General features: G+C 40.4%; 1 protein-coding gene across 1 annotated transcript; it reads right to left on the bottom strand.

Moving 5' to 3' along the window:
* Positions 1-73: 73 nt before the first annotated feature.
* On the bottom strand, positions 74-6,715 carry LOC135477477 (uncharacterized). The gene is given in 6 exon segments (XM_064757595.1): positions 74-1,192; positions 2,724-2,822; positions 3,184-3,239; positions 4,249-4,429; positions 4,841-5,739; positions 5,742-6,715. Coding segments are annotated over 6 exon segments (1,419 nt in total). The 5' UTR covers positions 5,920-6,715; the 3' UTR covers positions 74-1,186.
* Between the last annotated feature and the right edge of the window lie 6,309 nt (positions 6,716-13,024).

The following is a 13,024-nucleotide window of genomic DNA, read 5'->3' as shown; positions in this document are numbered from 1 at the left end:
CACATGGTCAGTACTCAAAGTATTGAGTGAAAACCATGACTGTACATCCTTGAGCTTTGCACTGCCTATGGCATTAGGACATGGTACATGTGTACTGGTGGAATGATGCAGAAAAGAGGCAGTGTGTTCAGAAATATTCACACATTTCCATGTGTGTGACCAGCAGGATTCTTGTGCTACAATGTATCTGATCAGCAAGACTTCTGTATAACAAATAAAATAGGACCACTGCATTACAAATTATCTGATCAGCAAGGCTTCTATCTGACTCAGAAATAGGACATCTGTGCTACAATGTATCTGCCCAGCAAGACAGCTGTATAACCCATAAAATGGGACATCTGTGATACAATATATCTGATCAGTGATACAGGTGTATGACCCAGAATAGAAACTCCTGTGTTACAATGTTGTCTGATCAGCCAGGCATGCATGACCTACTAATAGGACAACAGCTGTGCTACAATGTATCTTCTCACGGTGACATCTTTGACCCAAAAATAGGACAACTCCTGTGATAAGTCCCTGACCACTGATACATGTGTATTGAAGGTACACAACTAAACACAACTCACCTTGCACTACTAGCAGAATGGAATGGTTATATAGGGTAATACAGGTCAGCTACATCTCAATCACACGCAAATCTTTTCTACTGATATAAATGATCAGTGAAGAAAGGTATCCAGTAGGTCTGCAAAAATCCACATGTTTATACATATGTGTAGATTGTTCCCACTGCTAAACATACAAAGATTTTGGAGGTTTTAGTACATCAAATCATTTATAAATAAATGAAAAGAAGAAATGATTAGCCTAAAGATGCTGCTTATAAATGGATGACAATCCCGAACAAACATTTTGTCATCTTGTATTTAAATACCGATGTACAACTGTAGAAGGTATTCATTCAGTCAAATGAGCAGGTCTTATAACGTAGAGATGTGACTGGCTGTTTGTTACTGGAGAGTCAACCAGCTCTCAGTAGAGTAACCAGCGTAAATGAAGCACCATTGTAAGTTATACATGTATATCCATTGTCTTAGAGATTGAAGTGCCGGATCAATATACATGTACCTTAGGTCATCCATGGCTTTTCACATGATCTGTTGGAAGAGTTCCACAGGTGGGTCGGGGTGGTTGGCATAGCTCGGCTGGGTGTAAGGATATGGTGGGCTAATGTACTCTAGGGCTGCAGCACAAAACAATAAACTCTGACAATTCTAGTTATGCAAATAGTTACTTTCCTGGCTAATATTCATTCAAAATATACATGGGTAACCGCATGCATGTATGTATGTGAGTATTTAACCATTCATTCTTCAAACGAGTTGCTAAGACACAGAATACCTGATGCATGTCACAAGTGCTTACATAACGGCAAACAGCTCAGCTATGAATAGTAATTTTCAGCAATTAAGTTTTTGCAGCATGTCTTATTACATATTATCCAGTAAAGACGTTTTTTATACTTGTCATATACTGTTACAAACATGTAAAATGAGATAGCTCTTACTTTCTTAAATTAACTTTCAAGAAGCAAAGCTGGTTCAGGAAAGAAAGAAGAAATCAAAGCATACAATGGCCACTTATTCAATGATGTATCATAAGTGAAAAAGGGTAGAGCTTGGGCAGTGAAGCATTTGTTTGTCTTTCCTTTTATCTCTGGACACTAACTTTACCTTCAAGAGGCACACCTAACTGCATCAAAGTGTACTCTGCCGCAAAAACCTTTGCCCCCTCAACAGTAGAACACAGTTTATTTGGGGTAAATGGGTTACAATTTGGAAACTGAGTACCCCTCCATCCATAAACCTGATCGTGGTGGAATAATGTGACAATTCTTAAATATAGTATTATACACTGATTAAAAAAAAAAAGTTATTATTAAAGATTTTTAGCATGTAGTTCTAATCATTTTTTAATCAACTGCTTGAAAGGCTAAGGCATTATGCTACACACATGACGCCTTCAATATTTCTACACACTGGAAAATTTCAACATCATAAGCCATCAGTGGCATTCCCTACCCTTGCATACCGGATCTGAAACCCCTATGCTTACATACCAGAAACTCTTATGCTGACCTATGAGAACCCCTTACCCTAACACATGAGGAGCTTTTACCCCAACATATGGGAATGCCCTACCCAGGTATATGAGAACCCCCTACCTTAACATATGAGGAACTCTTACCCTGACATAACAGAGCCCACTACCTTAACATACGAGGAACTCTTACCCTGACATAACAGAGCCCACTACCCTGACATATGAGGAACTCTTACCCTGACATATGAGAACCTCCTACCCAGATATATGAGAACCCCCTACCTTAACATATGAGGAACTCTTACCCTGACATATGAGAGCCTCCTACCCAGATATATGAGAACCCCCTACCCTGACATATGAGGAACTCTTAACCTGACATATGAGAACCTCCTACCCAGATATATGAGAACCCCCTACCTTAACATATGAGGAACTCTTACCCTGACGTAACAGAGCCCACTACCCTAACATACGAGGAACTCTTACCCGGACATAACAGAGCCCACTACCCTGACATATGAGGAACTCTTACCCTGACATATGAGAACCTCCTACCCAGATATATGAGAACCCCCTACAGATATATGAGAACCCCCTACCTTAACATATGAGGAACTCTTACCCTGACATAACAGAACCCCCTATCCTACCACATGAGGAACTCTTACCCTGACATATGATACTTCTTTCTGCTTCCAAGATTCCAACGCTTCCTGGCCTTTGTTGTATGCTCTATCAACCTCACCCAAGTGGCAGTCCTGATTAGCCTGCAATAAAGAATTTTCATCAGTAGTAAAATTCAATTATTTACCTGATATAAATATATATAAATAATTTGGTTTTTATATGCAAAGCTTACTTCACACATACACGACAGATGAGTTTACAATGGTGAAAGAAAGCTGATGGGGGAAAAATGTGGACAGGTCCCAGTTTCCGACCAAATACCTTCCACAAACTCTCAATTTGAAAACATTTGAACTCTTCCAACTTAACACAGTTTACTTCACATACTATGTTACAGACAAACTTAACCTATGGGAGAGGATGATCGCTGGGCTGTCCTGAATTACACATTTGAGATGACTTTCACAATGTGGCAGCAACATTGACCAAATGATTTCTTACCTGATTTCTTCCTTTTGCCCATACAGCCTCAATGTAAGCACCTTCAACATTCATTCCTAGAGAGAAATATACATGACTTATTATATAATGCCTTCTCACCTTGATCTTCCTTTAATTTTATTTCTTGAAAGAATGAGGACGTAGTACAAATGCTACACATCAATTAAAAAGTGTTCCAGATACAGTCTACCTAGAGTTTCTCCCAAAGAAAACTTCTTATTTTCTCAAAAAATTCCTGGCAAAATGGTCCTGGGAGCTTGGGTTCAATATTCAGCCTATTACATGTAACTGTTGAAACAACTTCCCTCTTTTAAACATTTGATCATTTAATGTTCAACAGCTTCTTTTCATGCTGAATGATTTATTGATTGGTGTTTTTATGCTGTACTCAAGAATATTTCACTTATACGACGGTGATCAGCATTATAGCATGAGGAAACCAGGCAGAGCCTGGTGGAAACCCACAACCATTCACAGGTTGCTGACAGACCTTCCCATCCATGTTGAATGAGGGGTGATATTAAGTTAATAATAAGCTAACATAAAATCCAATTTATACAGAAATTTATCCAAACAAATATTCTAGAGAATGCCCACACCTTATGTTTTGAAGTGTGAATTTATACTGTATGTGCTCTTCTGTAAATATATGTAAGTCTGTCCCATAATTGTGAGCCATTTCCTGTACGTAGTTGGAGTATCAAACATCCTATAGGCAAGCGATGTGTCAGTTATTCACTGTTTCATCTTAATTACTTGAGTTAGCATGTTTTCCACATACTCTCCCTTAGATGTTGGTGGATATTCTATCATGTAATTTTCTGTAAACATCAATCAAGTGAAAAACTAGTTAAAAAATAATAATGTGCCACATGCGACTGACAAACGAAAATGAACTTTTACTTATCAGGAACAGAACTATCCGAATGGAAATATATCACACTCAAATATAAATGCACACAAAAACTACATTCGCCTACCGATAGAAAAAATATACTTCCGTTAATGTATTTGTATTTATCCAAAACCAATCAACACAACTCCAAAATAAATAATTTTTCTCACCATTAAGTTTAGTCATGGCCATGATAGTAGCATCTCTGTCTCTAAAATGAATGAATGCATAATCTCTTATCTTCTTTACTCTTTCCACAGCAATGTCTCTTCCCACAACTTGACTGCACAGCTTTCTAATTTTGTCTTCTGTAGTTGTCGACATAAGGTTCCCCATGTGCAAAACTCTCCTCTGTAATACAAATATGCACAACATAAATATTATTCCAGTCATACAAATATGCACAATATTAATGTACAAGATGACGATGCATCAGTGCTTTTCAGCCATAAGTGACTATATTAATTATTACCACAGCCTCCTATACAAAAGAAATCACTTGTTGCAAGAAATGCTGCGCGCGCGCACACACCACCTTCTCGTGACGGAAAATGAAAGAGCAGACGATAAGAAATTTCAAGAAGTTACGTCCTTATTTGCAGGTTCAGCCTGGAGCTTTAAAAGGGTTTCATCACTTTCAGAAAGCAGATTCCCAAAATAGTCTGTTCTGGCAGTGAGTACATCTAAAGGGTTTTCAGCAGCTGAAAGAGTGAGTGAATCGAGTACGTTTCGGACAACACAAATTCCATCAATATGGCTCACCTGCGTCTCCGCTGATGTATAGAATTTTGTCATCCACGGACCAGACAAGAGTTTCCCTATCAAAGCAAGCACTTGCATCTCCAATCTAGCAACAGGTAGATTAAAGTCACTGGTTAAACAGGATGTTAAACCACCACAAGATAAACCTCCTGACTGCAGGAACTTCATAAATAGGTCATGATACTGGATAAATTTACCACATATGTGAAACAAAATATGCAGCCTGTTTCCCCTGTATCTAGGAATCAGACCTCTGGGTAATCCCTCCTTATCTAAAAAGGTCACAAATCCCTTTGGGTCACCCTTGCCATCCTTAAACGTTAGCTTGTTCATTGCTAGTACTATGTTGCTGGCTACACAGTCCTTCCCAAACAGTTTTCCCTTACATGTCTCTGGCTCCATTTTTTTCAGTGTGCTAGACGCTGTCCTTGCTATGGTTTCTAATGGATGCAAATGACAGTTCAGTTCGTTCAGACTCTTTCCCCAAGTCTCCTCAAGCTGTTTTATTGTCGCATGATTGACAGCAACTCTATCAGTTATAGTGTTAGAAATATGGTCGATCATTTCTAAACGACAGGTTTCATAATCCGATTTATGAAACGTGGAGTAAACTTCAGCAACCCTGTTAATTGACTCGGTTATGTGAAGATTATAGTCTTCTGCAGTTCCACCTGGTAATTGGTCAACCGAAATCACATGACACTCTTTACTTGTTGTCACATGCACCGCATTTACATGGAGTCCATCCTGTGTTGTTGCATCAAATCCTAGTGTCAAGTTGTTTTGCCCAATCAGAACCTCGCCAACAAGAAAATCCGAAATAACACCCATTTCTCGGGTCATCATTTCCACAGTGCTTCGATGAGGTACACTGTTTAATTTCAGTCCTGATCGCTGAGCAAATTTTCAATTAAGATTGGAATGCTTTTGGTGGGTACATGATTCACCACGGAATCATAAACGAACATTCGCATCTGAGATGAAAACATTTTCCCTTCTCTTTGAAAAATAGTTCTGCAGTTTTTCAACCTTCTCTCCCAATTCACCCTTTTCATTTTCCAGCTTTCTGATCGCTTCATCTTTAGATTTTACTTCCTCAGTTAACTGCGCCACTTCTTCATCATTTGTGAAGTCACCGTACATGGGTACATTCAGCACTTTACTCTTTCACCTATATTCCTTCAGTCGACGATGTTTTCTCTGAATCAGATTTAACTGCTTTCTTGTCTCTGACAAATCTTTCATTATTTCACTGCCCTGTATTTGTCTCCTAAGTCTATCTATTGTTGCCTGCTTTCTTTTGATTGTCTGATTTAAATGTTTTAATTTACTTGGCTTTCTAAATTTTTCTTTCAGCGATTTTAATATTTTCCATGTACTTTTCGTCTCATTTTACTGCCAGACGTTGTTACGAAGTCCAAATGCTTCTTCATTTCTTACAGCGAGGCGTGAACTCAGTTGGTCTTAGAGGCTGTTTAACTGGTGGTGTTGAAAGTAGCGTGCATTCTTGGGAAGATGGTATGGGCTCCGCTTGATTGATGGATTCCTGTGAACAGGGGCTTATATGACTTGTTTCCTCATTTGGGGGAATGTAATCAGCATTTTCACGGAGTATGTCGTGATTTAGAGAAAATGGCCGGCAACAAAGTTCATCAAACTTCTTCATTTCAGCCTCACGTGACAAGTTTTTATATCTGTCAAGCGTTTTCACAAGACTGTTCAGCTGCTGAGTAGAAACTGTGTACTGCACATCCTCTTTGTCCGCTATGGCTTTAACAGTACTGGCCAGCGAGCGGTTGTTAGAGATATACATGAACAAAATGTGCCCATTCTGTAATTCACTATCCTGTAGGGGAGACCGGGGCGCATTGGGACATGGGGGTACAGTGGGACAAGAGGGAATTTACGCTAAAAATAGAAAGGATTCCCCCTTATGACATCTTGTTGGTCAGGGGGAATTCCTTTCTGCTTCCTTTTTTGTCTTGAAGGGATTGTTCATGACACCAGGGCTGAAAGGTGAGTAAAATTTAACTTTTTGGTAGCTTGGAGTAAATTTTGAGCTTCGTGATTATTTTCATACTGTTCAAGAGTCTGAGGGTCATACTACCATTTACTTGCCATAGTTAAAATATTATCACATCGGTAATATTTTGGTGGGTTGTTTGTATAATCTGATTGCACATGTTTGGTCAGTCGTTCAAAATGGCGATACTATGCTTTCGGGGCGCAATGGGACACAACGATAGGGGTGCTTTGGGACAGTGTCCCAATGTGCCCCGGAATAATTTTGATTGTGTTATGATAACAATAGTACAGAATGACTGCAAACCTTCACTCTGACATGTTTCTTCTGTCTAGAATGGTTCGACACAGAAAAAAGAAGAAGCCTGAGCCTCCATCAGAGGACGAGATGAAAAGGGCCGTATGTCTCATCATAGATCACGACCAAAGCATACGGCAAACTTCTAAAGAGACTGGCATCCCTAAATCAACTCTTGCACGCTATGTTAGTAAAGCAAAATCATCTGGGAGAGAGAATGTTCGTTTTTTCTCCTTTCTATGCCACGGCTCGAGTATTCAGCGATGCAGAAGAGGCCGAATTAGAGGATTACCTGTTGACCGCATTCAAGCATCATCATGGATTGACAACCAAAGCATGCAGAGACCTTGCCTTCCAATACGCCGTAAAAAATAACAAGGCTAAACCAGTGTCCTGGGAGACAAACCGACAAGCAGGTAAGCTAGCTTTAACTCGTGTCTTTGCTCACAGATCGAGATGTATTGATTTAAATTCAAGGTGTGCAAATTTTGACAAACCGTTTGCTCATTTCATTGACAAAGGCGGCTGTCTATTTTCAGGTGAAGACTGCTTCTTGGATTTAATGTCTCGCCATAAGCGGCTTTCTGTCCGAAAACCTGAAGCGACAAGTTTAAGCTGAGCTACTAGTTTCAACAAGACCAATGTAGGGGACTTTTTCAACAATCTTGCCAGTGTCATGGAGCGGTACAAATTTGAGCCAGGGTGTATCTACAATTGCGACGAGACCGGACTCACCACAGTCCAAACTCCACCTAATGTAATTGCAGAAAGAAATGCTAAACAAGTCGGCCAGGTGACTTCTGCCGAACGTGGTGCGCTTTGTCACCATGCTGGGCACAGTCAACGCTATTGGAAACACAATTCCACCCTTTCTTGTTTTCCGCGCGTCCATTTCAAAGAGCATATGATCAATAACGCACCTCCGGGGACAAAGGGTGTAGCCTTCCAAAGCGGATGGATGACAACTTCCAACTTCGAAGTCTGGCTGGATCATTTCATCCTTCACAGTCATTGTAGCCAGGAAACAAAGTCCTGCTACTTCTGGACAACCATGACAGTCACATTTCGATTACCATCCTGGACAAAGCAAAGGACAATGGAATCGTTTATGCTGACATTTCCACCCACTGTAGCCATAACTACAGCCCGCTTGACCGGACGGTTTACGGCCCCCTAAAAAAGTATTTCAACTCCGCTTGCAACGGGTGGCAGTTGAATCATCCTGGACAACCAATGACCATTTACGATATAGCCGGTATCTTGGGGGAGGCTTATCCACAAGCTTTTTGTCCACGCAACATCGTCCTCTGGTTTCCGGGTAACGGGTATTTGCCTATTCAACAGGGACATCTTCAAGGAAGACGAGTTTCTCTCCGGATTTGTCACTGACAGGCCCAACACTACAGAGACAGAGGTAAGGACTAGATGCCCGAAATGCTTTTATTTTCATCGCACATTCCGCTGAAAACCATATCAATATGCTCCCAGTAATGACATTGCCAGTATTTATAATGCATTAAAACTATTAAAGAAATAGCAAAGAAACTCCTTAGTTGCCTCTGTTGTGTTTCATCTAGTTCATCTACAGGTTCTTCTCTATATTATCTTGAAAGTTATTTTGAAAGTTTACTGAAATAGTAAAGAAACAGACAAGGGCACATCTAATAAATTCTTCACATTTAATAGGAACTGCTCGCAGATGCCACAGACCCTGGCCCAAGTACAGGCACTCCTGAACATCATTTGACCACTGAGATTGCAAGAAATGCAGCTAGTGAAGAGGACTCGGGAAATTCGCAACACTTTTCACCGGAAACAGGTGCGGCCATTCCCAAAAGCTGGACCAAGAAAAACAGACACGAGGGGGTAGGAAAAAGGGCAAAACATCCAGGACACTCCTGTCAAACAACAAATAGAGTTAGATTTCTCAACAGAGGCAATTAAGGGTAAGTGGGAGGTTCATACAAACATGGAGCCCAGAAACGTAATGACAGGGAAGTAACCCCAGAGAGTGATGATAGTTCTTCCTCAGAGGACACATCCGATGTTGTCTCTTGATAGCTCTGAGGTGAACCTTCGCTTAAACCAGAGGATCTTAAAACTGGAGATTTTGTTGTGGTTAAATATGTGTCAAAGAGAGTAGTTCAACACTATGTAGGGAGAATCACACAGGAGGCAGACAGGTTCCATATGCTGGAGGTAAGATTTCTTGTCAGACAACCGTCCAAAAAACAGCAGGATGTATTCTCTTTCCCTGAAAATCGATGACACTGATGACATCGACATCGATGATATCGTCCAAAAGCTGCCAGAGCCTTCCGCTGTCGGAGCCACAAAACGCACAAAACGGCCTACTGTTCTTCCGTGATGTTGACCTCAGTCGGTATTACAGGTTGCAGTAGCTGACCTCGGGCCGTGACGTCACTTTTCTCCGAAAGTCATTGTGGTCTCAGAAGACCAGGAAACACTTGCCAGGGCAGATGTTTCTGACCAGCTGTTTATTGACATTGACAGTTAGTTTCCTGTTCACATAAGTTCTGTGTAAAGTTTTCGTGACGGATTATCCAAAGACAACTCAAGGCTGTTTATAAGTTTCTTGTTCACAGATGGTTGATACTGAATGGATACAATGTTACGGGTCCACGTCATTGTATAAAACCACTGTTTAAAACAAGATTTGTCTAAGGATTTTGTTGCTCTTTGAAGTGCGTCCCATTGTGCCCCATGGTGTGTCCCAAACCACCCATGACTGGGGTGCCTTGGGACACAATTTTTAAAAACTTAAATCAACTGAGGATGAGCAGAACATAAGCTATCAACAAAAGACGAGATTCTTTAATTAGCCTTACTAGTTTTTCATTCTATCAGCTAATAATTTTAGTGGGGTCTGGAATAATTTGTCACAAATTTTGATTTATGTTGTAAAACGTCCCAATGCGCCCCGGTCTCCCCTACTGGTAATGAATGGAATTTTTCTGTCAGGTACGTCTACAAATTCCAGGTTTATCTGGCATAATGACCTTCCTTTTCTTTTTGGGGCCCATCTGTAACAGAACACACGAAAACATCAGTTTATGAACAGTACCGGTGTAAGCAAATAAACTTAGTTGATGCTGATATATATTTAAATATATTGCAGCATAAGTACATGCAATATATATAATTTATTGTAATTATTTGCACTATTGTAATCATTTACACTATAAACTGAATATGTATATATGCATTTATGAGAGAAATCGGCTTATTCTTTCCCGAAATGCACTTTAATCAACCTCTTGTAACACAAAATCAAGCAAAACACATGGTCCAATGTTTGTAAACACTGCCTTTAGCCAATCCGATGGCTGGAATGGGGTCACGTGACATATTGGCTGGAGACCAACTCATCACCTACCAATTTATATCGCACATCATCCACATTAAAAACGTTTATATATATAACAAAACAGGATATAAACATACAGTTAATAGCCTAAACAAACTTTCAGATGCGTTATTTGGAAGATTACTTGCCGATGATATGTATAAAATTGCATCACAAAACAAGGTCAGATAGTGGCGCATTGCGTCATATTGAAAAATCTTCGGGTTGACTGTATATTCTGCCGGGTCGTAAAAAACCAAGTGCGAATCGTTCAAATTACACAAATTTTACACAGTTGTAGAAAAATGAATGCGTTTTAAGTTGTTTATGTTCACAAAAAGTACTCACCCTTTGCTAGATTAACACTGTTTTTTACAAGTCCGATGTTGGATACCGATATCTCGAGATCTAGAACCGCATGTGAAAAATTCGAAACGAGGTTGAAATCGGATGATGTGTTCTACGTCATCAGTAAGGGGAATTCCTTGGTATTCTAAAAATAACGATCTGTAAGCAAAGTGAATGGACCATACCGGCGCGAGTCCGCTGTTACTGGTAGCACACTGCTGCAGCCGAAGCGCCTGCGGCTACAGCGGTGGCTCTGTCGCGTACCTACTTTAAATTAAAGGAGCCGGGCTTTCCCAGTCGGGAGGGTGGACCGACGTACTTTCTTTGCCCTTATGGTGTATCCTGTTCTTTCATAAGTTTCATCGAGGCTTCGTTTGGCTCCCAGGTCACACAACGCGGCAAAGCCTCCTCCGCGGATGCCATACCTACACCTTGCTGGCTGGTCTCACTGCTGACGAACTAGAAGTAGGCAAACTGGACTTTGCCACGCACGTGCGTGGGCTTAGAAGAGCCCTACAGCGTCATCTATGATGTCCAATAATTATTGTTTTATTCAAATTTACATAGAAAAGGCACCAAATCCAGAGAATATGACCACAGAAACGTGTAAGGCAACATACAGGTAAAAAAATAAGCTGATAACTTGGAGGCATACGGTTATGTAGCACTCGCTGTGCCACTGCGAAAGCAGTTCACTCGTGAGTCTCAAGTATCGAAAATTGAACCATTCATAGTACGAAATATGAGACGAGCCCTACAGCGCCATCTATGATGTCCAATAATAATTGTTTTATTCCAATTTACATAGAAAAGGCACCAAATCCAGAGAATATGACCACAGAAACGTGTAAGGCAACATATAGGTTAAAAAAATAAGCTGGATAACTTGGAGCATACGGTTATGTAGCACTCCGCTGTGCCACTGCGAAAGCAGTTCACCTGTGAGTCTCAAGTATCGAAAATTGAACCATTCATAGTACGAAATATGGCATATGTTTATACTTCAGTGAGTGTCCGGCTATACCAACTTGTTTGGAGACCTAGCGAGCATTATGGCAAGTGGGTTTAGATTAGTCATACAACGCTAACAGTGATGTCACAATATTTATTATTTTTATTCAATTTGACATATATCCGTTTAAATGGGTGGGCTTCAATTAGCCATGCAGTGCCAAAGGCTGTTCCCCGTCTATAGTCGTGTCAACAAGCGGCCCAGAGTTATTCCCCCTCAAATTCGCTGAACGAAATACGACATGTCTTTATACTGCATGCTATTGTGATAAATATGTCAGTTTTAGTTGACGGCCTGTATGTCTAGCGTTATGTTGTACAAAAAAAAAAAACATCACATGAGTTCTACACTATAAGCTTGATTCTGGGATTGACCATGGCTGTAAGGAATCATTGACAAATCCGAACGCTATTTGAAGACGCCGCGTTTGGGCTTACTCTTCAGGAGATGCACTTACAATTTCTGCTTTTCTGACTGCTGTTGTTGTTGAGATGAAAGCTGCTTCTGCAAGATGGCCATGATAAGACCGGAAGTACATCAACAACAGACGGAGCAGTACTGAAATGCTGATTTCTGGACTTCTGATAACGTTTGTTTCACCCATAGAGTACATATAAAAATGTACTTGTTTGGGTGTTTATTAAGTCTCGGATTAAGGCAGTCTATCTTAATCCCAGATTGAACTCACTTGAACTCTTTGATAATTCCTGGTACAAATTATCCAGTTTCTGAGTTAAGAAAACAAGTTTTTAGAACTGTAATCTATATGTTAATATACTACATGTGACATGTGACCCAGGAACCTCTCCACACTGGGGTCGCTGTGAGTCCAGTTCATGCTGGCTTCCTTTCGTGCCGTACATGGGAAGGTCTGCCAGCAACCTGCCCATGGTTGTGGGTGTCCTCTGGGCTATGCACAAATTCCTCCCACCAAAATGTTGGTCGCCTTTGTATAAGTAAACATTTCTTGAGTATGACGTACACCACCATTGCCCAATCAAATCAATAAATGAATAGTAAGCAAGGCAGGGATGTCCATACCACGACCATGTTTAAACTTCCAAAGATAATTTGCTCATTCCTGTAATGTTGTGTTGGTGTTAAAAAAGTGTTCATAATAATAAAATAAAAAATTAA

This window comes from Liolophura sinensis, chromosome 11 (genome assembly GCF_032854445.1).
Source record: "Liolophura sinensis isolate JHLJ2023 chromosome 11, CUHK_Ljap_v2, whole genome shotgun sequence".
NCBI lineage: Eukaryota > Metazoa > Mollusca > Polyplacophora > Chitonida > Chitonidae > Liolophura > Liolophura sinensis.
The sequence above is the reverse complement of the archived record's forward strand: the minus strand, read 5'-3'. Positions and strand labels throughout refer to the sequence as shown.